This window comes from Ranitomeya imitator, chromosome 4 (assembly GCF_032444005.1).
Source record: "Ranitomeya imitator isolate aRanImi1 chromosome 4, aRanImi1.pri, whole genome shotgun sequence".
NCBI classification, from domain to species: Eukaryota; Metazoa; Chordata; class Amphibia; order Anura; family Dendrobatidae; genus Ranitomeya; species Ranitomeya imitator.
The window spans coordinates 398,261,379-398,285,961 of record NC_091285.1 but is presented as its reverse complement, the minus strand read 5'-3'; the positions used below and the strand labels follow the sequence as shown (position 1 = coordinate 398,285,961).

The following is a 24,583-nucleotide window of genomic DNA, read 5'->3' as shown; positions in this document are numbered from 1 at the left end:
AACCGGACGGATCGTACAGAGCGATCATAAATCTCAAAAGATTAAACAGTTTCCTAGAGATTCAACACTTCAAAATGGAGACCATAAAATCTTGCGTGAAAATACTCTTTCCCTTGTGTTTCATGACTGTTTTAGACTTACGAGACGCATATTACCATGTGCCCATCCACAGAGATCATCAAAAATATCTCAGACTGACAGTGAATATCCAGTGGGAAGTAAAACAGTACCAATTCCGAGCTCTCCCCTTCGGGATAGCCGTCGCTCCTCGGGTATTCACAAAAATAATGTCAGAAGTGATGGCCCACATACGGGAACAGAATGTTCTAATAGTTCCCTATCTGGACGACCTCCTCGTGGTAGGGACCTCATTCCAACATTGCAAACATCAGTTGGATCTGGTTAATGCTTCACTGTCGAGTCTAGGGTGGCTGCTAAACATACCCAAATCCAAAATAGTGCCATCCCAGGTACAGGAGTACTTAGGGATAGTCCTAGACTCGATCACGCAGAAGTGTTACCTTCCTCAGGGGAAGATTAAAAAAATGACACAGGCAGTGTTACAGTTGACGATATCCCCAGTCACTACGCTGAGGAAAGCAATGTCCCTGCTGGGCTCTATGACTGCCTGTATCCCTGCCGTGCAGTGGGCACAATGTCATTCCCGGGACCTACAATGGGAGACTTTAGATTCAGGCATATCTCTGCACGGAAATTTAGACGGGCAATTAAGTATCTCATCAAACACGATACACTCCCTAGTATGGTGGGCAGACCCAGGGAATTTAACCAAGGGGGTCCCTTGGGCACTACCGGCGGAGAAAATCCTAACGACGGATGCAATCTCTGGGGTCTGCCAGAAATAGACCTATTCGCGAACAGTCAAAACCGCAAAGTAAGAACATTCTGCTCAATCGATCCCCGGGGGAGCCCAGTAGCTCTAGACGCCCTAACAATTCCTTGGAACTATCGCCTCGCCTACGCGTTCCCTCCGATATCGCTCATCCCCTTAGTGTTGAGGAAAATTCGGGAGGAGGAAGCAACAGTGATAGTAATAGCGCCATTCTGGCCCCGCAGAATATGGTTTTCTTGGCTAAGAAAAATGTCCATATCAAGTCCATGGGTTCTATTAGACACTCCGAAACTTCTATCCCAGGGCCCGGTATTTCACCCCAATGTAAAGAATCTACAAATGACAGCCTGGCTTTTGAAAGGAGGCTTCTAAGGGATAAAGGGTTCTCTCCCAATCTAGTGTCCACTCTATTACAGAGTAGAAAACTCGTAACCACTAAAATATATGGGAAAGTGTGGAAAAAATTCTTGTCGGTGTCGGGCGCAGACCCGTCCGGGGAGATCCCAATAGAGAAAATCCTTGAGTTCCTACAGAAAGGTTTGGAAAGAGGGTTGGCTACAAGCACTCTAAAGGTTCAGGTAGCAGCCTTGGGAGCACTGTATAATTATGATTTGGCCAGAAATCGGTGGGTCATGCGATTTTATTAAAGCCTCAAGTAGGTCCAGCTCTATTCCCCTCCACAATTCTCCTCCGTGGGATCTAAACCTTGTATTAAATGCTCTAACCAAACCTCCCTTTGAGCCCCTGGCAGAAGTTCCATTAAAGATCTTATCTCTAAAAACCACACTCCTAGTGGCCCTAACCTCGGCTCGTCGTGTCAGCGATATACAACCGTTATCTGCATGCCCACCCTTTACTCAGATACTCGAGGACAGAGTCATTCTTAAAACTGACCCGGCTTACCTCCCTAAAATAGCGTCACAATTTCACAGAACGCAAGAGATTTCTTTGCCCTCCTTTTGTCCCAACCCTAAAAATGAGGGGGAAAAACACTGCATACCCTAGACGTAAAAAGATGTCTGGTCCAATATCTATCAGCCACTAGGGAGTGCAGAAAGGATAGGGCTCTGTTTGTCTGCTTCCAGGGTCCACGGAAGGGACAAAAAGCATCGAAAGCCATGTTAGCGAGATGGATAAGAGACGCCATCGCCCTATCCTACTCATCCTGCGGGACAGCCATCCCGGAGAATATAAAGGCTCATTCGACCAGAGCAGTGGCATCATCCTGGGCGGAGAGAGCTGGTGCTTCAATACAACAGATATGTAGAGCGGCCACTTGGTCTTCCCAGTCTACATTTTTCAAACATTACCGTTTAGACTTGACCTCCTCTGATCTTATCTTTGGGCGAAGGGTTCTAGAAGCAGTGGTCCCTCCCTAAGAGTTCTATCTATGCAAATCTCTCCATGGTGCCATCATGGGGATAGAGAAAATGGTAGTTACTTACCGATAACGGTATTTCTCTGATCCCATGATGGCACCCGTATATTCCCTCCCTTTTCACACACAGGTGTGCACTTTGTAATGTACTAGTAATTAATTTTAGTCACGGTGCCTCTGTTAAGTTAAATAGGTTAAGTTTAATTTGTGCAAATATTGAGTTGCAGCTGAAGTTCTGTATAAGGCTCTGTAATCCAACTGATGTGGGAGAGAGGTACGCCCTTTTTTCACCTGTAGGTTTCCTGTCCCTGGGGGCGGACCCCTCTCTCCGTGGTGCCATCATGGGATCAGAGAAATACCGTTATCGGTAAGTAACTACTATTTTTTTTTTTCAAAGAAAGCTCAACTATCTCCCACCAAAAACCAGAGAGCAGTTACTAGTGTTCAGTCCATGCAGAACAAAACTTTTGACATTTATGAGGTCATTAATCCAGTATGAGAGCAGTGGAGTCGGATCTGATTTATACATCATTGCCCCCACATACTGCACAAAAAAGAAATGTGCAAAATCCCATTTTGTATGTGCCCTGCACTATTTCTAATAATATCCAGCAGGTGGATTTGTGGGGAGAAAGTTCTTCTAAATCAAAATGAGTACGAATGAAAATTAAAAACACAACTTCTTTTTCATCAAACTTTATTGGTTTTACAATATTTTATGGAGGGAAAGGGGAAGGGAAAGTGGGTAAAGAGGAAAGGATAAGTAATTCCCTACGACAAAGGGAATGGGAAAGAAAAGACAGGCATATTAATGTACATATAAGTGTTCTCGAAGATTACTCAAGCTATTTGTTACCAATTATAGCTTTAAAGTAAACCTAGAGACCTGTAAGAGAAACAAGTAAAGTAAAATGCAGTACATGTAGGCCCGTCATGTCTGGAAGCACCCTAAGGCGACCCTAAACTAAATGGAGGGAAAGTTTGGTTCTTCGAAGGAGTTATGAAAGTGGAAGACTTCTTTTAGTTATGAAGGAGTAGCGTACAGTTCTTTCAATCAGGAAGGGGTCCCAGTCCTTTGTAGAGGAGCGTCCGGAGGAGACCGCTGAAATTTTGATTCCAACCCCTTTAAGGAAAACAACTCACTCCTCCAGAGAGAGTATAGGGATAGATTTGTGAGCATATTTCACTTGGAGGGTTGAAGATCGCGTCCAAATATAGGGAATCCCAGCTTGCAGGAGTGGACGTGTAATTTGGGAAAAAGCTTTCCTTTTTTGTAGAGTTTCCTTTGATATGTCTTAGAAGAAAGTTAGGTGATTGCATGGAGATGAAAGAAATTTTTGCTTCTTTGACACGCCAAGGAGCGCATTTCTCAACCAATTTGGGTAGAATGACACTATGACATCGGTTGCTAAGTCGTGCGGGAGAGAAGGCGGTCTGTGGATTCTGAAAGCTTTATCAATCAAACGGCTCTCATCAGTATCAGGAAATAAATGAGAAATCATTGAGGAAACATAGCTCCTAAGTTGAAAAGTTTGGATCGAGTCAGGAATTCCTCTAATCTTGATGTTGTTTTGTCTCCTATAATTCTCGTAATTATCCAGATTGGATCTGAAGGAGGCATTGTCTCTTTGGATTTTATTTATGGAGTCTGAGAGTGCAGGTAGAGTTTGCGGATTGTTGGGCTCACATTTTATGTAAGTAGAATTTGTTATCCTTGGTTCGAATTTAGCTTTGTCAGAGGTTCTGGATGAAGTGGAGTGGTTGTCATTGGCCGCTGTCATTAGTATGTCCTGTATGAGCCTTTTAACGAAGGCTTCTGTAGCTTTAGGGCTATTTATTGGCGTGGACTCGGGCCATTTAATTTTGAGGTCCTCCAGTATATCTCTGTGGTTAGCTTTATTGTATGTCATTGAGATTAAAAGAAGTTTAAGCATCTTGGTCATGAAACCTTCTGTGGGATGGTCATCTGATGCAGGGATCTCATCTATTTGTGAAAGGAAAGGAGAAGAACGTTCGTGGTTGGAGTTTTCAGCTTGCTCAACGTAATCGTGTGAAGACGCGTTTTCTGAAGAGGCCAGGTCAGAGAATGTTGAAGTGTTAACAGAACTTTCTGAATCGAAGTTCTCCTCTCCCCTTTGTGAATCAGATGCATCAGAGTCTGAATGTATGTCGATCATCTGCGCATTTCTTACAGTATCACTGCAAATGACCTCACTGGATGGATTGCCCATAATAAGACTCGGACAAGTTTTAATAGAGAACTCAGTAAATCTTTCATTAATAATAGATTCAACTCTGTCAATAAGATGTTAGATACAGGGCTCAATTGAGGGCTGAGACTACTTGGCACTGGATGTCTGTAGTGGCGCTCTAGTCGCCTTTTCGCCAGTTCTCATTGACAAGGCTCTCTCCTTCCTAATTATCACTGCAGTAGCCTCTACACCTTCTGTGTCGTATTTTATGCATATTTGTCCCTTATTGTTGGGGACATCTCCAAAATCCGCTGCCTTTTGTGAGCATTTATTATGGGGTTGAAGGGTGGCACAACTCTCATAAGTAAAGAGAGACTGTGCGGCGTTATATAGCGGTGGCGGTGTTCTGAGCTCCGCTTTGCAGCATGTCAGATCCTCCTGCAGCGGCGGGTCCTCTCCCCTCCTTACCGCCGCCACACCAACTCCCTTGCTCTCCGCTGTGTGATAAGTGTCCAATGGAGGGATCACCCGGCCCTCCCTGGCCTTATCTCTCCTCTCCCACCGGACCGAATCAGCCGCATATAACTTGCCTGCTGCCATGGACTCTCCGCTGCTTTCTCTCCCTTCCTGGCTGTAGCAGAACCTTGATGGGCGTTGCGGCTCCTGGTCTCCTCGCATTTTCGCTGTTGGCTGCAGCTCAGGATTCTTCTTTCTTCACCGGCGTGAATACCAGCGCGTCATATCGGAGAAAAACACAACTTCTGACCAGTGGACCAAGCAGACTGGAACATGACCAACCGCACACCTGAAGCATTCATCACAGGCTGAAAGCCTGATTCTTTTTTAACCCTTTCTCTGCAACATTTTTTTGTGTTTTTTTTTTTTGTTCCTCCCCCCCCCCCCCCCCCCACATACACACTCCCAAGATTCATACATTTATTTTTCCATCAACACAGTTGTATTAGAGCTTATTTTTTGTGGCACAAGTTGTACGTTTGAATGATCACATTCATTTTATCATGTAATGTAATGGAAGGTGTGAAAAAAAAAAAAATCAAAGTGTAGGCGAGCTAGGAGGAGAAAAAGCGCAATTTCATAAACTCCCCCACCCCTTCTATCACAATTGCTCATTATATCATACAAATAACCTGGGAATATTCTCAGTGTCAAGTGATTTATATTTGATGTTTTAATCCCCTCTTTTTGCATTTTATTGCTGCGGAGTCAATATAAAATGGATCCTTCCTGGTAGGTGGCTTTGACAAAACTTGTTATCCGCACATGGCTGTATCACTAATGTTTTTTACCTGCAAGTTTTCAGAGGGCATTAAATTTCTATACATCACATCAACCTTGCTGTAAACCTAAGACCAGGGCAGTGGAGTCAGTAAGCCAAACCTCCTACTCCTCTGTTTCTCTGACCCCCAACTCCCTCATACATGGCTCATGTTTAAGTTATAAATTTACTCTAGTAAATGGCAACATCAGACTTCTAATCACCATTACAATACAATAATCAAACTATTTAGGTATAACATAAAATATATTGGAATACAACTTTAGAACACAAAACTTAAATTGTAACTATGCAATACGCTATGCAGTAAGTGGTGAAAAAAAACAGTTTTCAACAAAAACGTACTTAATAACATTTATAATAATCATAATAATCTTTTTTTTATATATATATATATATATATATATATATATATATATATATATATATATATATATATATATATATATATATATATATATATAGCGCTAACATATTCCACAGGAGTGGAATCTTTCTCTCTGCGGCAACACTTTGCCTGCTCCATGTCGTCCAAATACTTTTCAAAATTTAAACTCCTCAACTGATGATACTAAAGATAAGGTAGCAGTAGCACTGGTAAGACCCAAGTCCTCTTGCTTTTGGCAGTCCCATAGCCCACTCATCCTAACTGCTACTTCAGTCAGAGTTTCTTTTCCTCTGGTAAGCTGGTGTTCATCCAGCAATGTACGATGACTCTGGTCCACATAAACAGCTGCCAGAAGAAGTGTATTTTCTAATAGCAATGTCTCTCTCTGTTTCATTGAATCGGCAATGCCAGCTGCGATTAAATCTCCTCTTTGAGACAAGCAAAATGGCAAGTTCTTCCACTCCTTTATGAAAATGGCAGGAGTTAATTCCTTGAATTCAGCCACCTGTGTTCATTGACTTTCGTTTAGTGTTGTCCTAGGGTTGGCCATGTCTACAAGAAAGGGTTTAAGCTCAAGCAATCGCTCAATCATTAAACAGGTGTCGCCCAACCAAGTGGCTTGATCCACAATTGCCCCTTTTCCATCTCTTCTCTTCAAGATGGAATCGATTTTAGGAGTTCTGTCAGCAGTAACCAATTTCCTCACTTTGCCAATCAGCGTTCCAGCATGTCCCTCTTGTAGACTATCTCTTATTGCCAACTGCAGCGTGTGCACAGCATGTGATGTGTAACAACCCTGCCGGCATCACTGCATGGCCTTCCATCCCCCACCTGCTTGATACATCAACTCACTCACCCTGTGCCATGCTGCGAGATCTGTCTGCTGCTGGCTCCATTCAAAAAAGATTACCGCACACTCAAGACTGGTAAGATGCAAAAGGTGTATGCCAATTTTATTGAAGAAAACAAAACAAAAAAGAAGTGGTTGCCACATTCATATTCATTTGAAATAGACAAAAAAACGACGTTTCGACCCTCCCGGGTCTTACTCATGGGGTTACTCAAGTCCTTTGACATAGATGCATAATAGTGGCAGTGGTAGGGGGTGTACGACCGATCCCTTGTTAAGGCACAACCTTATAATAAAGCCAGTCCGGGCAGAAGTCTTTCCGGGTCTCCCCCCAGGACATCGCAGCAAGGCGCGGGATGCGCCGCTAATCCTCCCAGGGACCCTTTTCAGACCCACTAGGTGTCTAACGGCCCTCACCACCCAGATTTTGTGCTCCCGGGACACTTCTGCCCGGACTGGCTTTATTATAAGGTTGTGCCTTAACAAGGGATCGGTCGTACACCCCCTACCACTGCCACTATTATGCATCTATGTCAAAGGACTTGAGTAACCAAATGAGTAAGACCCGGGAGGGTCGAAACGTCGGGTTTTTTGTCTATTTCAAATGAATATGAATGTGGCAACCACTTCTTTTTTGTTTTGTTTTCTTCAATAAAATTGGCATACACCTTTTGCATCTTACCAGTCTTGAGTGTGCGGTAATCTTTTTTGAATGATTGACTTGACCTCACGGTCAGTTTACCAGCACCTCCTTGTCCCTGACCTGAGTGCACACCATTTTCCTTGTCTGCTGCTGGCTTCATGCCGTGTGCTTCATGGCCGCTTGCTCTGTGTACACTTTCTGTCTGTGTGCATAGGGGGGCAGCGCCAGCAGCTCCTGTTTCTTATTCAGTCTGTGTGCACCTCCCTAAGGTGTCCCTGGCCAATAGTCTAGAGGCCTCTGATTCTTAAGGCGTCCTCACCCACTGGAGGACGCCTGAGCAAACTTACTTCCTCAGTCAGTACTTTGCTGCTGAGGTGTCTGGTTCTGTCTCTGTGTTCGCCACCCAGTGGGGCGTCGTACCCTGGTCTGAATCTGTGTTCCGTTACGTCTGTGTCTGACTATGAGGCCTGCATTCCGCAGGTCTGTATCCGTGTCAAGTTCTAGTATCTGTGTCTGTTCCTGTCTGAACTCTGGTCTATGTCCGTTCCTGTTGTCTCCTTGCTTGTTAACCATTTCCACTCTGCTGTGTGTACCTCTCCTTATCTCTCTGCTCTGTTTGCCACTACCAGTGGCTCAGCACCTCTCGGCTCTGCTCTCTGTGTCTTGCTCTGCCCTTTGTGTCTTGCTCTGCTGCTCTTGGCTCTGCATTCTGTGTCCTGCTCTGCTCTTGGCTCTGCACTCAGTGTCCTGCTCTGCTCTGCACTCTGGGTCTAGCTTTGCTCTACATTCAGCCCTGCACTCTGTGACCTTGCTCTGCGGCTCCGCTCCTTGGGGTTCTACCTGGCTCCGCTCCTTGCGGATCTACCTTGCTTCGTTTCTATGTCTCCTGCTATTGGCTCCGCCTCCTGCGTTTACGCACTTGGCTTCGCCTCCTGCTCTTGGCTCCGCCTCCTGCATTTTTGTACTTTACTCTGCTTCCCGCTCTTGGCTCCGCTTCCTGCGTTTCTGTTCTTGCCCTTGGCTCCTCCTCCTGTGCTCCTGCTTTGTTTCCGCTCTTGCGGTCTTTCCCTTCCTCCGTTCCTCCTGTCAGAACAGGTCCCTACCTGTTCCTACGTACTTGCTGTGCCTGCCTGTATACCGGTCCATACTGGTTCTGCCAGTGTTCCAGTTCAGTCCTCCTGTCCTGCCTGAGTGCCAGCCGTGCCCGCCTGCTTGAGTCTCCGTCAAGCCAGTCCGCCCGTTAGGGCCTCTGCTGTATCCGGTCATCAGTCAGTGTCACAGCTGTGACTGCCTGTCTGTGTCCTGTTCCCCGGTGGGATGAGCATCCACAGCCAGACACCACCCTGGAGTGGTACCTGGTAGCTACCTGCCACACAAGTCTGACCTCACCATCAGAGGCTCCAGCGAACACCTAGGAAGCTACCTATTTAAACCTCTTCCAGGGAAGTCTGGTCTGTGGTCCAGTGCGTCCACACGCCCGTGCCAACCAGTCTGGGCGCGAGCGTTACATGATGAATATGAGAAAGCTTTGAAGCAGCTTCAACAAGATCGTCTAATTGTATCATTTTGCTGTTTTTCTGTAGTAATATCTGTTCCTTAGTTACAGGACTGTGGCCTTCCATCTCAAACATACTGAATCTGAAGTTTTCTTTTAGCTGTATTTCTCCTTCATTATTCTAGTTTATCAGTTTAATTGTACTTACCATGTTTAAAGCATTGTCAGTTACATAGCAAGAACCTGTTCTTTTTTTGAGTTCATAATCTTGCAGAACTTTTCCCACTAGGGTCTGGAGAAACTGGCTGCTGTGATGAGCTGTAGTATATTTTACTGCCAGTGTCTTGGTAACAGTTTTTTGTTTTTTTTTTGTCACTAACAAATCGAATGTTGATAGCAGCAAAATAGTTCACTCTGTGATGTGTGCTGGCATCCAGTTTAAGAAATAAAAAGCTTCTCTTGAGTCTTTTTAAGATTCTCCTTTTGGTTAAGGCCTTTTATTATCACTAATTTTTCGAATGCTTTCTATTTCCAAAGAAATGCTGAGTTAGCAGGCCATTTCTACATTAAGAGCTGTAAAAGCTGGCCGTGCAAATAATGATAATGGTACACGGTTTTTCACAACAAGCTTGATGAGCTGTCTTTTAAACATATCTGCTGTCATTGTTACAAGTAACTGTCACTTACAAAATATCTTGTAACTGATGTTTGAGATGCTCTTTGCTCCTCCTTGTAGGAAGTACGGGGCCCTCATTTCTTGGTGTCATTGTGATCTTTCCAAGTCACAGCTTTGAAAACTTCTGTGTATACTGTAAGCATTGTAAATGTCTTTTTAGATGGGAAGCTCTTGTAGGAGCATTTTTATCATTGCCTGAGCATGCATGAGCTCTCAGATGAAAACAAATGCTGTCATACACTGACACAAAATATTTTTTATCTTGAGTTAATGTGAAATGCTCAGATACAGCTGACTTCATAAGAAGTTCTTCGGCATTTTGTAATTGTATAAATTCGCTCTTAATATAATTTTGTCATATAAAAAGGTATATTGTAATTCCTGCAATAATAGGGAATCATGTATAATTTTGCAATAAAACAAACTTTGCATATATTAACAGTACAGATGATGACAAAGTTTTTCTTTTTTATTAGAAACCTTTACCTTGAACTTTCAATCTTGGGCGTTTGCTGAGCTGCACCTTGAGAAATGTTTAAAATCATGATGCTTCACAGTCTATGAGGAGGGAGGGAGCAAGTTTGTGCTACATCATACCCCAGAAAGAAACTGAAACTACTAGCAAAGCTAATAACATTAAGAGCATCAGAGCAGCTAATCTCTCCAAACATGAACTCAGAGGAAAAGCAAACTAAAACATACTATTGATTTATGCAGTTTATTGAAAGTTTAGATTTGCTTTAAGAAGTACTTGCCTTAAGGGAACCTATCAGCAGGATTGTGCTTAGTAACCGACAATGTCAGGCTGGCGCCATTGTACTGACTAAAATGATACCTTGGTTGATGAAATCCATCTTTTGGTTGTTTTTTTTAAATCTTTATTTGTAGTTTAAAGTAAATGAGATTTTCGTGCTCCGGGGCAGCCTATGGTTATGGATGGCCTTCATGTGGTGATTTGATTAGCGTTACCTGGGCAATAGTAACTTAAAGGGAACCTGTCACCCCGTTTTTTCAGTAGGAGATAAAAATACCGTTAAATAGGGCCTGAGCTGTGCATTACAATAGGGTATTTTTTGACCCCGATTCCCTACCTATGCTGCCGAAATACCTTACAAAAGTGGCCTTTTTCGCCTGTCAATCAGGCTGGTCAGGTCGGATGGGCATGGTCACAGCGCTGTTTCTTCCCCCACATCTTGCTTATGTTCCCGTTGGTGGCGTAGTGCTTCTCGCATGCGCAAGTCCCGAATGCACTGCGCAGCTGTACAAAAAGAGCGCGCTCGCCGCTATTCAGCGGTTTCTCGGTGGGCGCGGCCATCTTCCTGAGGCCGCGCGTGCGCAGATGGAGTCTCCTGCTTCCCGGGGCTTCAGGAAAATGGCCACGGGATGCCGCGCGTGCACAGATTGACATCGCGGCGGCCATTTTCCTGAAGCCGAGATTCGAACTCGGCTTCAGGAAAATGGCTGCCGTGATGTCCATCTGCGCACGCACGGCATCCCGCGGCCATTTTCCTGAAGGCCCGGGAAGCAGGAGACTCCATCTGCGCACGCGCGGCCTCGGGAAGATGGCCGCGCCCACCGAGAAACCGCTGAATAGCGGCGAGCGCGCTCTTTTTGTACAGCTGCGCAGTGCATTCGGCACTTGCGCATGCGAGAAGCACTACGCCCCCAACGGGAACATAAGCAAGATGTGGGGGAAGAAACAGCGCTGTGACCACGCCCATCCAACCTGACCAGCCTGATTGATAGGCGAAAAAGGCCACTTTTGTAAGGTATTTCGGCAGCATAGGTAGGGAATCGGGGGACAATAAATACCCTATTGTAATGCACAGCTCAGGCCCTATTTAACGGTATTTTTATCTCCTACTGAAAAAACGGGGTGACAGGTTCCCTTTAACTGTGGTTAGTTATAACAAACTAGGTGGTGGCCCGATTCTAACGCATCGGGTATTTTAGAATATGCATGTCCACGTAGTATATTGCCCATTTACGTAGTATATTGCCCAACCACATAGTATATTGTACAGCGACGTAGTATGCTGGCCAGCCACGTAGTATACAGCACAGAGCCACGTAGTATATTGCACAGCGACGTAGTATACAGCACAGAGCCACGTTGTATATTGCACAGTGACGTAGTATATTGTCAAGCCACGTAGTATATTGCCCATCCTTGTAGTATACAGCACAGCGCCACGTAGTATATTGCCCAGTGACGTAGTATATTACCGAGCCACGTATGTCACAGGTTAAAAAAATAAAAAATAAACATACTCACCTAACGATCCGAGGGCCCCTTGTAGTTCTAACATACTCGCCATTCTGGTCGCTGCTCCTCAGCGTCCCGTCTCTCTGCCTCCTGGGATCCAACGGCGCTGTGCAGATGGGCGCGCGGCTGCCGCCGTCTTGCGTTCCCAGGATGCTTTGCAAAATTACTCATATGACTTAGCGGTCTCACGAGACCGCTAGGACTTCTGGGTAATTTCGCAAAGCATCGCTGGGAAAGGACACACCTTCTCATTTAAAGATTTCTCTGTATTTTCATGACTATGAAAATTGTACATTCACACTGAAGGCATTAAGACTATGAATTAACACATGTGGAATTATATACTTTACAAAAAAGTGTGAAACTGAAAATATGTCTTATATTCTAGGTTCTTCAAAGTAGCCACCTTTGCTTTGATGACTGCTTTGCACACTCTTGGCATTCTCTTGATGAGCTTCAAGCGGTAGTCACCGGGAATGGTTTTCACTTCACAGGTGTGCCCTGTCAGGGTAAATAAGTGGGATTTCTTGCCTTATAAATGGGGTTGGGGACCATCAGTTGGGTTGAGCAGAAGTCTGGTGTATACACAGCTGATAGTCCTACTGAATAGACTGTTAGAATTTGTATTATGGCAAGAAAAATGCTGCTAAGTAAAGAAAAAACGAGTGGTCATCATTACTTTAAGAAATGAAGGTCAGTCATCAGTCCGAAAATTTGGGAAAACTTTGAATGTGTCCCCAAGTGCAGTTGTAAAAACCATCAAGCGCTACAAAGAAACTGGCTCACATGAGGACCGTCCCGGGAAAGGAAGACCAAGAGTCACCTCTGCTTCTCAGGATTAGTTCTCAGGAAGTTTATCTGAGTCACCAGCCTCAGAAATCGCAGGTTAACAGCAGCTCAGATTAGAGACCAGGTCAATGCCACACAGAGTTCTAGCAGCAGACTCATCTCTACAACAACTGTTAAGAGGAGACTTTGGCAGCAGACCTTCATGGTAAAATAGCTGCTAGGAAACCACTGCTAAGGACAGGCAACAAGCAGAAGAGACTTGTTTGGGCTAAAGAACACAAGGAATGGACATTAGACCAGTGGAAATCTGTGCTTTGGTCTGATGAGTCCTAATTTGAGATCTTTGGTTCCAACCACCGTGTCTTTGTGTGACGCAGAAAAGGTGAACGGATGGACTCTACATGCCTGGTTCCCACTGTGAAGCATGGAGGAGGATGTGTGATGGTGTGGTGGTGCTTTGCTGATGACCCTGTTGGGGATTTATTCAAAATTGAAGGCATACTGAACCAGCATGGCAACCACAGCATCTTGCAGTGGCATGCTGTTCCATCCGGTTTGCGTTTAGTTGGACCATCACTTATTTTTCAACAGGACAATGACCCCAAACACACCTCCAGGCTGTATAAGGGCTATTTGACCAAGAAGGAGAGTGATGGGGTGCTACGCCAGATGACCTGGCTTCCACAGTCACCAGACCTGAACCCAATCGAGATGGTTTGGGGTGAGCTGGACCGCAGAGTGAAGGCAAAAGGGCCAACAAGTGCTAAGCATCTCTGGGAACTCCTTCAAGATTGTTGGAAGAACATTCCTGGGGACTACCTCTTGAAGCTCATCAAGAGAATGCCAAGAGTGTGCAAAGCAGTCAGCAAAGTAAAAGGTGGCTGTTTTGAAGAACATGGAATATAAGACACAATTTCAGTTGTTTCACACTTTTTTAAGTATATAATTATATATATATTTTTTTTCATATATTCAAGCAATGCTCCTCTGGGCGCGACATGCTTATCATGTCACTCTCCGCAAGGAGAAACATAGTAACATAGTAACATAGTTAGTAAGGCCGAAAAAAGACATTTGTCCATCTAGTTCAGCCTATATTCCATCATAATAAATACCCAGATCTACGTCCTTCTACAGAACCTAATAATTGTATGATACAATATTGTTCTGCTCTTGGATTCCGGTCAGACGCCTCTCAATCAACCAAACCAGATCTCCACTTTGCACTGATGAGGGGCAGTACCCCGAAACAGTGTCTGCAAATTGAGATTCTGATTTGGCTATTATCGTAAGTCATGTGACAAGGCTCGTTAAAAGGTCGATATTGACTGTTAGGATTGCTACTTCCAATAGGTGGCACTAGAGTTCTAGTCCTCTTCCTCTCTGAAGAGACAATTTTCAATGAAAGATGAATTTCTTCCAAAGGTAAAAAAAAATTCTGTCTAGCAAGAGTGCTGACAGTAGCCAGGTTGAATAATCTCTTCATGCATCCTGTTCTTTGAATCCGAGTCTGTTTACCTATACATTGATAAGTGACTTGTAGAAATATGGTAAGGCTATGTGCACACGTCAGGATTTCTTGCAGAATTTTCCTGAGCAAAACTGGACATTTTCTGCAAGAAATCCGCATGCGTTTTTTTTTTGCGGATTTTTTGCGTTTTTTTCCGGAGGTTCCCAATGCAATAATATAGTGGGAAATCCGCAAAATTAATGAACATGCTGCGTTTCTTACCACGATGCGTTTTTTTTTCACGGAAAAAAAAACGCAACATATGCACAAAAATTGTGGAATGCATTATAAATGATGGGATGCATATGTATGTGTTTGTTTGTTTTTTTTTAAGCGTTTTTATTGTTTTTTTATAGTGAAAAGACGCGAAAAATCCTGAACGTGTGCACACAGCCTTAACTCTAAAATGTTCTTACTCAACAGTGAAAAGACGGAAGCATCTTACAGAAGGGGATTGTCAGGTGCTGGCACAGAGCACAGAAAGTATATGCTCCCTCACTCAGCCTTTCAACCAATGGAAAACCAGGCATGATGTGCACAGAGGTCTGTATCCGCGTAGCAGGATCGAAAGAGGCTTCCGAGGTACAGTAGGCACCTCCCCTGTATCACATCAACTCCATTTCTGAATGTAATGACAGAGACTATTATCTTTCTTTGTTTGGATTTCTATTTTTCCACCTTTTGTGGGGTAAACGCTTCATGTAGAAGTGAGGTGAACCCATAGAATCATTAACCTGATATGTCAAGTGTCCAGTTTACACACAGAACAGTGTAAACGTTTTAGGCAGCAGTGGCTAAAAGTAAGAATGCTAAAAAAAATAAAAAATCTGTTTTTGATTTTATTCACATCAATTAGCAAAATTCAAAGTGAATGATTAGAGAGTACGTGTAAATCAGCATTTGGTGTGACTATCCATTGTCTTCAATTTAGCATCAATTCTTCTAGTTATGCTTGCACTTAATCGGGCATTTTGTAGGACTATAGTTGGGTATAGGAGTAACCAGTTATACCAAGCAGGTGTTAAGGTCATTTTCATATGTACCGTATTTTTTCAAATTATAAGATGTACTTTTTTTCCCCCAAACTTTTGGGGAAAATGGTGTGTCTTATAATGCGGATATACCTTACCGGCCGAGTTGGTGCAGGGTCGCTGCTGGAGGAGGCAAGATTGGAGCATTGCTGCAGGCTGGGGATGATGGGGTGTTCCGATGTGCGCCGCTGCAGGTGTTCGGTGGTGCGGAGGCTCAGTGCTGAGATCTCAATCTCCTGAGATCTTGATGCTGAGATCTCCATCTGTGCATGCGCCGCCCCCGGCAGCCACCATTTTCTCGGAGTCCACTGCATAGTAATCCATGTAAGTGCTGGGGCTCTGGGCATTCACAAAATGTCGGCAGAACACCGGCAGCGGCAGACATTGGAACACCCCCCTCATCCCAGCCTGCAGCAACACTTCACTCTTGCCTCCTCCAGTAGCGACTTTGGGACCCCACTTGACCACAACCATCACCCCCGGTAAGTAAGAAGATGCGTGGATTATAAAAAGCACCACCGTTTTATTAAAAAAAAAAGTTGTTTTTTTTTGGGTTTTTTTTTCCTATTCTTCTCCTCAAAATTTGGGGTGCATCTTATAATCCACAAAATATGTTGGGTTGAGACAGTCATTAGCTGAAATCAAAACTGCTGTATATGAGGCTTAAAACTGGTGAGAAACCACCAGGGCCCATCAAAAGTAAGATGGTTTCTTGTCGCAGGTTCAAAACCATGTCAAAGCTGAGCACAGCAACAAGACACAGTAGTTATTCTGTATCAGCAAACTTTCAAAGAATATGTATTGTAACCAGTGACTAGGTTTCATTATGCCTGATGAAGACGCCAGTCTGACTTTGAAACACTTTGCTTGGACTTTACCTTCATACGTGTCTTAGGTTGTTTATTAACCTTTTGAGCAACATTTTAATGCTAAAGTACTCACTTAGTCTCACTGGATCCACTCTTCATTTCATTCAGACTTTATTTAAAGGTTTCAAAACGGACTGGCATTTCAGGATGTGCTGTTCAAGCTCCTTTGAAGAAGCAGAAAGAAAATTGCATTGTAGAGGACCATAGGCACAGTGGTCTGCCAAGGAAACAGTGCAGTATTTATAAGACACATCATGCTTACTACCATTAGAAATCTGAAGATTTTCAGATCTTCTCACAACCTGTGAGACTTGGTTACATGAATCTACTGTTAAAATAAATCTGTCCAGAAGTGAAGTTCAAAGCACAATTGCTGCCTATGAAGCCATACCTTTAATGAAGACGCAAGGCCAAGTGACTCAACTATGCCTGAAAATATAGGAACCGAGGCTCAGAAAAATGGCATCAAGTTCTCTGAACTGATGAATCAAAATGTTAAAGGGAACCGGTCACCCCCAAAATTGATGGCGAGGTAAGCTCACCGTCATCAGGGGCTTATCTACAGCATTGTGTAATGCTGTAGATAAGCCCCCAATGTGTTGTGAATTCTGTGGTCAAGCTCCCTCCTATGGTCATGAGTGGTACTTCGGCTGGTTCTGTCTATGAGCTTCCGCTGGTGGATGTGAGTGGGGCTGCGGCTTCTGAGTTTCCTTCCTCAGGTGACGAGGTTAAGTCGTTATGTGCTTCTCTATTTAACGCCACCTAGTTCTTTGTTCCTGGCCTCCAGTCAATGTTCCGGTATTGGTCTGGCTCTCTCCTGGATCGTTCTTGTGGCCTGTCTGCCCTGCATAAGCGAAGTTCTGCTTGTGTTACTTTTGTTTGTTATATTTTCTGTCCAGCTTGCTATATTGGTTTTCCAGGACGTCCTCCTGACAGCACCCTGGAGGACGTCCTCCTCCCCTTGCTGGGACAGGAAACACACGAGTTTAAAAGGTCAAGTCCCACCCACAGTCCTCAGTGTTTTTCTTGTCCCTCCAAGGAAGGGACGCACGAGTGAGAAGCTGCGCAGGACTTACCGGAGCTCAGGGGGATCGTGCGGCTTGCCAATACCCTTCCCCCTGTCAAGAGGCTCAGGGCAGAAACCCTCCGGTGGGGGGTCCCTCTGCGCCAAAGACCAGGAGTGGGACGAGGCTCCTGGTGGCAGCCGCTCCTCCCGGTGGGAGGCTCTCGGCTGCGGACGCTATCCACGCGGTGTGCGGCCATCCTGGACAGCGTGGTATCCAGAACGGCGTCTCCAGGCAGGAAGTTGTCAGAACGCGTCACTTCCGGTCCGTCGGCATTTCGTTACCGCTACTTCCGGTAACGCTGTATGTGCGGGGAAAAGCGTGCAGTGAATCGCACAGCGGCAGAAGCGCTCCTGATCTGGCGCTGAGAGCTGCGGGGACCTGCTACCCTCATCATGGAAGCAAGCACTCCAACCGAGGAGGGGGTAAGTGCGCATGGTGCAAGTTCCCCTATCTATATGCAGAAGCAGGCTCACCCCAGTGCTTATCCCTTCTTATGTCATTTAAGGATAAGGGAAACCCCGCGGGTCCTCCTGTTCAGATTAAGAAATCCGGCAAGGCATCTGGGAAATCCTTTAGATGTCCCCTTTGTAATATGAAGCTCCCGGACTCCCATGGGAAAACCTTATGTGGGGACTGCACAGCTAAGGTCATAAGGGACGAGCAACCCACACTGCTGGCTGAAATGAGATCCCTTATACGCAAAGAAGTACAAGCTTCTTTGTCCACCATGGTGCAGAAATCCAGTCCTATCCCCAGCCGTAAGCGGGCCAGACGGGAGCAGGATTTAAGAGAACAGGAGGTTACTTCTGAGGACAAGTCTAACTCAGAGGACTTTGTCTCAGAGGAAGAGGGAGAGCCTCCGTCAGGAAGCCAAGATTATCAAAGAAAATACCTCTTCCAGGCAGAAGACACAAATGGTCTGGTGCAGGCGGTGCGATGCACTATGCAAATAGAGGAGACATCTAAACCACAAACCAGGCAGGACTTGATGTTTGGGGGACTTATGTCACGTCAGCAGACAGTTTTTCCGGTTAGCGAGCACATTAAGGCCATGATTCTGGAAGAATGGAAAGAGGCAGAACGCCGGCTGGTGTTATCCAAGGACTTTAAAGCTCGTCTACCTTATGAGCCTGAAGACATAAAATTATGGGACGAAGTTCCCAAAATAGACGTTCCTGTGGCAAAGGTGGCTAAGAAAACGGCCATACCTTTTGAGGACTCATCAAACCTGCGTGATCCTATGGATAGGAAGGCTGACATATTGTTAAAAAGAGCCTGGGAATCTTCTGCGGCTCTAATAAAAACAAATATAGCTGCTACTTCGGTAGCTCGGTCTATGTACCTATGGATGGGTCAATTGGAGGAGCACCTATCCAATAAGACCCCGAGATCCGAAATCATAAATTCTCTTCCTATAATGAAATCTGCCACGGCTTATCTGTCTGATATGACTGCTGAGTCAGTCAGATTTTCGGCCAGATGCAGTTCCTTATCTAACGCGGCTAGGAGGGCGGTCTGGCTAAGTTCCTGGTCAGGGGATAATGCTTCTAAATCTAAATTATGTTCAATTCCCTTCTCAGGTGAAAGGGTTTTTGGACCCTCTCTGGATACTATTCTGGAGTCAGCCTCCGACAAAAAGAAGGGGTTTCCAGAGGAGAAATCTAAGAAGCCCCAGTCCTTTCGGAGAGGATTCCCCTTCAGAAGGCAGTCTGAGTTTAGAGGAGGCAGATCCAATAGAGGATCTTATAGGGGCTCCCGTAGCCAGGGCTATAGAAACAGAGGTTTCTTCTTCAGCCCTTCCTCAAAATCTAAATCGCAATGACGCCAGTCTTATAGGGGGTCGGCTCCGCCAATTTTCGCACAATTGGGCCCGGATCACCCAAAATCAGTGGGTCCTTCGGACCATCTCAGAAGGCTACAATATCGAGCTCTACTCCCCCCCCCCACCAGACAGATTCATCAGTCCTACGGTAGTATCGCGAGACTCTACCATGTTGATAGACCTAATGGAGATGCTCTCCTCAGAGGTCATAATTCCGGTACCATCTCTGGAAATAGGCCTGGGGCATTACTCCTCCCTTTTTTCCATAATGAAACCGTCCGGCGAATCTCGCACTATAATAAATCTGAAACCTCTGAATGCCTGGGTCAGGTACAAGAGGTTTCGTATGGAATCCATCCGTTCGGCAATACTCCTAATAGATCAGAATGCTGTGATGTGCACTCTAGATCTAAAGAGTGCCTATTATCAGGTTCCCGTCCACCCTTCTTTTCAGAGGCTTCTGAGGTTTGCGGTAGTTCTGCCGTCCGGGACCTGTCACTTCCAGTTTCAGTGCCTTCCATTTGGTCTTGCCTCAGCACCTCGTATCTTCACAAAGCTGGTGTCGGAGATTGTTGCTTTCCTAAGAAATCAGGGAATCAGAATAATCCCTTATCTCGACGACTTTCTCCTGGTGGCAAGAACGCCAGACATTCTATCAGACCACAGGAACCGAACTATTTCGGTGATGGAAGAACTTGGTTGGGTCATAAATTGGCGGAAATCCGATTTAACTCCAGAGTGCAGGAAGACGTTTCTGGGAGTATGTCTGGATTCAATGAACAGAATATCCCTCTTACCTGAGTGCAAGCTGATTGCAATACAGTCTCAGATTCGGCTCCTGCTGGAGCACAGGGTGACAACAAGGACGGCCATGCGAGTCCTCGGCCTAATGACGGCCTGTATTCCGTGCGTAAGATGGGCTCAGTTCCATTCAAGACCACTGCAGAAATTAATTCTTTCCAGATGGGACAGGAGTCTGTCTTCTCTGGACAGTACTTTAGAACTATCACATCGTGTAAGAAGGTCTCTCCTCTGGTGGACAGAGCCAGAGAAGTTAAGAAAAGGAGTGTTATGGTCCGCAGATCCCTACGTAGTAGTTACTACAGACGCCAGCGCTTGGGGCTGGGGAGCTCACCTAGAAGACAGGATCCTTCAGGGGAGATGGCCGGAAGACGTCATCCACAGCTCCTTCAACTTCAAGGAACTATACGCGGTCTGGGAAGCCTTGAGAAGGAACCGACACATCCTGGAGAATCGTCATGTCAGGATAATGTCCGACAATGTAACAACAGTCTCTTTCCTGAAACATCAAGGAGGTGCGAAACACCATGCGCTTCAGGAACTGACAGAGAAGATATTTCGTTGGGCAGAAAGATCGGTCCTTTCTATCTCAGCAGTCCACCTGGAGGGCTCCCAGAATGTTATAGCAGACTATCTCAGCAGAAGAAAGGTGTCTGCAACAGAGTGGGAACTCAACCAGGACGTCTTCCAGGACTTATGTCTTCGCTGGGGAACCCCCTGTATAGACCTATTCGCAAGCAGGAGAAATTCAAAGGTCTCAAAATTCTTCTCTCTGAACCCGCGGGATCTTCCGGAAGGGATAGACGCTCTGAGCCAGGACTGGACGGAACCTCTCTCGTATGCATTTCCCCCTCTGGCGTTAGTTCCGGCTGTTCTCAGAAAGATCAAGGAGGATCGAGCTCTCGTCATATTGATCGTTCCATACTGGCCAAGGAGGAGTTGGTTTTCCCTTCTACTAGAGCTAGCAATCGAGAATCCAGTAGAGCTCCCTCTCAGAGCGGACGTAATCCACCAGGGTCCGGTATTCCACCCAAACCCAGAGAAGCTCCATCTCTCGGCATGGATCCTGAAGGGTCCATCTTGAAGGCAAAGGGTCTATCGAGCCAAGTAATATCTACTATGAAGTCTAGTAGGAAGCCTGTTACGTCAGCAATTTACTTGAAAATTTGGAGACGGTTCTGTCTGGAGGGTGGCAGGTCTGAGGTTTCGGCAGGCACTCCCGACTTACCCAGAATTTTAGATTTCTTACAGGCTGGGTTTGACAAAGGTCTTAAACAAAGCACATTAAAGGTGCAGAGCTCGGCACTTAGTTCTTTCCTTGACTATCCCCTAGCGTCACACCCGTGGATAGTTAGATTCATCAGAGCCACCCAGAGGTTGCGCCCCACTATCAGACATATGTCACCTTCTTGGGACCTTAACCTGGTCCTCAGATTTCTCTGCAAAGACCTCTATGCGTCAGTGGATAATATGCCCATTTCCATTCTTACACGTAGAACGGCATTTCTTGTGGCAGTGACTACGGCTAAAAGGGTGGGGGAAATTCAGGCCCTGTGTACTAGGGACCCATACCTCCAAATTAGAGAGGATTGTATAATTCTTAAACTCGACCCCTCTTTTATTCCAAAAGTAGGAACAACTAAAAATAGAAATCAAGAGATCGTGTTACCATCTTTCTGCAATAACCCTACTAATGCTAAAGAAAAGGCCCTTCATTCGCTGGATGTCAGGCAGGCAGTTCTAGACTACCTGGCAGCCACCAACGCTTGGCGCATTGACCCAAACCTATTCATTTTGTATGGGGGCAAGAATAGGGGTAAAAAGGCCTCTAAGGCCTCTATTGCACGGTGGATCACATCGGTAATCTCTGAGGCCTACCAATCTGAAGGGCTCTCTCCTCCGGAGGGTCTCCATGTACATTCGACTAGAGGGATAGCTACTTCTTGGGCAGAGAGGGCAGGCGCCTCTCTAGAACAGATTTGTAAGGCCGCGACATGGGCTAGTGCCAATACCTTTTGCAAACACTATAAACTTGATGTTTTGTCTGGTCAGCATACTGCATTTGGGAGAAAGGTTCTCCAAGCGGTAATCCCACCCTGAGGAGGTGCTTTGGTACTCTCCAGGGTGCTGTCAGGAGGACGTCCTGGAAAATAGGTATTAAGCTTACCGTTAATGATGTTTCCAGGAGTCCATCCTGACAGCACGGGTAGTTCCCTCCCTGTATTATTATATTATGCATGGTATTCTAGCATGTTTGTAACCTATTCCTAGCATATGATGTAATATGTTCCTGGTTATAATGTAATATGTTTGTTACCATTAAACCAAATTTTTTCTGCATTTCCTTGAGGCGGTTCTTGTTACAACACTGAGGACTGTGGGTGGGACTTGACCTTTTAAACTCGTGTGTTTCCTGTCCCAGCAAGGGGAGGAGGACGTCCTCCAGGGTGCTGTCAGGAGGACGTCCTGGAAAATAGGTATTAAGCTTACCGTTAATGATGTTTCCAGGAGTCCATCCTGACAGCACGGGTAGTTCCCTCCCTGTATTATTATATTATGCATGGTATTCTAGCATGTTTGTAACCTATTCCTAGCATATGATGTAATATGTTCCTGGTTATAATGTAATATGTTTGTTACCATTAAACAAAATTTTTTCTGCATTTCCTTGAGGCGGTTCTTGTTACAACACTGAGGACTGTGGGTGGGACTTGACCTTTTAAACTCGTGTGTTTCCTGTCCCAGCAAGGGGAGGAGGACGTCCTCCAGGGTGCTGTCAGGAGGACGTCCTGGAAAATAGGTATTAAGCTTACCGTTAATGATGTTTCCAGGAGTCCATCCTGACAGCACGGGTAGTTCCCTCCCTGTATTATTATATTATGCATGGTATTCTAGCATGTTTGTAACCTATTCCTAGCATATGATGTAATATGTTCCTGGTTATAATGTAATATGTTTGTTACCATTAAACAAAATTTTTTCTGCATTTCCTTGAGGCGGTTCTTGTTACAACACTGAGGACTGTGGGTGGGACTTGACCTTTTAAACTCGTGTGTTTCCTGTCCCAGCAAGGGGAGGAGGACGTCCTCCAGGGTGCTGTCAGGATGGACTCCTGGAAACATCATTAACGGTAAGCTTAATACCTATTTTTCTTGCTTGCTGGAAGCTCTGAGACGCAGAGGGAGCACCTCCATACCGATAGTCGGTGCGGAGGGTCTTTTTGCCCCTCTGCGTGGTTGTTTGTAGGTTTTTGTGCTGACTGCAAAGCTATCTTTCCTATCCTCGGTCTATTCAGTAAGTCGGGCCTCACTTTGCTAAAATCTATTTCATCTCTGTGTTTGTATTTTCATCTTAACTCAGTCATTATATGTGGGGGGCTGCCTTTTCCTTTGGGGAATTTCTCTGAGGCAAGGTAGGCTTATTTATCTATCTTCAGGGCTAGTTAGTTTCTCAGGCTGTGCCGAGTTGCATAGGGAGCGTTAGGCGCAATCCACGGCTACCTCTAGTGTGGTATGATAGGATTAGGGCTTGCGGTCAGCAGAGTTCCCACGTCTCTGAGCTCGTCCTATGTTAGTAACTATCAGGTCACTTTGTGTGCTCTTAACCACTAGGTCCATTGTGGTTCTGAATCATCTGTTCATAACAGTACTGGAGGCCCTATTTCCTATGCCTGCTGGTCTGAATGAGTCTATGTCTAAGTGGGCATTCGAGGAGTGGCGACATTGGCATGAAGGAGCTAAGCATCGCGTGGTGGTCTTGACTGATCATAAGAACTTGACTTATCTCGAGTCTGCCAAACGGTTGAATCCTAGACAGGCTCGTTGGTCGCTGTTTTTCTCCCGTTTTGACTTTGTGGTTTCGTACCTTCCGGGCTCTAAAAATGTGAAGGCGGATGCCCTGTCTAGGAGTTTTGTGCCCGACTCTCCGGGTTTGTCTGAGCCGGCGGGTGTTCTCAAGGAGGGGGTAATTTTGTCTGCCATCTCCCCTGATTTGCGGCGGGTGCTGCAAAAATTTCAGGCTAATAGACCTGACCGTTGCCCAGCGGAGAAACTGTTTGTCCCTGATAAATGGACGAGTAGAGTTATCTCTGAGGTTCATGGTTCGGTGTTGGCTGATCATCCTGGAATCTTTGGTACCAGAGATTTGGTGGCTAGATCCTTTTGGTGGCCGTCTCTGTCGCGGGATGTGCGTTCTTTTGTGCAGTCCTGTGGGATTTGTGCTCGGGCTAAGCCCTGCTGTTCTCGTGCCAGTGGGTTGCTTTTGCCCTTGCCAGTCCCGAAGAGGCCCTGGACACATATCTCTATGGATTTTATTTCGGATCTCCCCGTCTCTCAAAAAATGTCGGTCATTTGGGTTGTTTGTGATCGCTTCTCGAAGATGGTCCATTTGGTACCCTTGTCTAAATTGCCTTCCTCCTCTGATTTGGTACCATTGTTCTTCCAGCATGTGGTTCGTTTACATGGCATTCCGGAGAACATCGTTTCTGACAGAGGTTCCCAGTTTGTTTCGAGGTTTTGGCGAGCCTTTTGTGCTAGGATGGGCATTGATTTGTCTTTTTCCTCGGCTTTCCATCCTCAGACAAATGGCCAGACTGAACGAACCAATCAGACCTTGGAAACATATCTGAGATGTTTTGTTTGTGCCGATCAGGATGAT

The 24,583-nt window shown here is 45.5% G+C and overlaps 1 protein-coding gene across 3 annotated transcripts in view; it reads left to right on the top strand.

Moving 5' to 3' along the window:
* Window positions 1-24,583, top strand: part of FBH1 (F-box DNA helicase 1) — a 194,405-nt gene that overhangs the window by 18,346 nt on the left and 151,476 nt on the right. Inside the window, exon 2 of one of the 3 annotated variants that reach the window (XM_069765328.1) lies at window positions 14,761-14,880. The exons of 1 other annotated variant lie outside the window; for it this stretch is intronic. In XM_069765328.1, coding sequence (XP_069621429.1) covers window positions 14,761-14,880 — 120 coding nt within the window. Of the gene's footprint in view, window positions 1-14,760; window positions 14,920-24,583 lie in introns of all 3 variants that reach the window. One more of the 3 variants, XM_069765326.1, reaches the window with a different exon arrangement.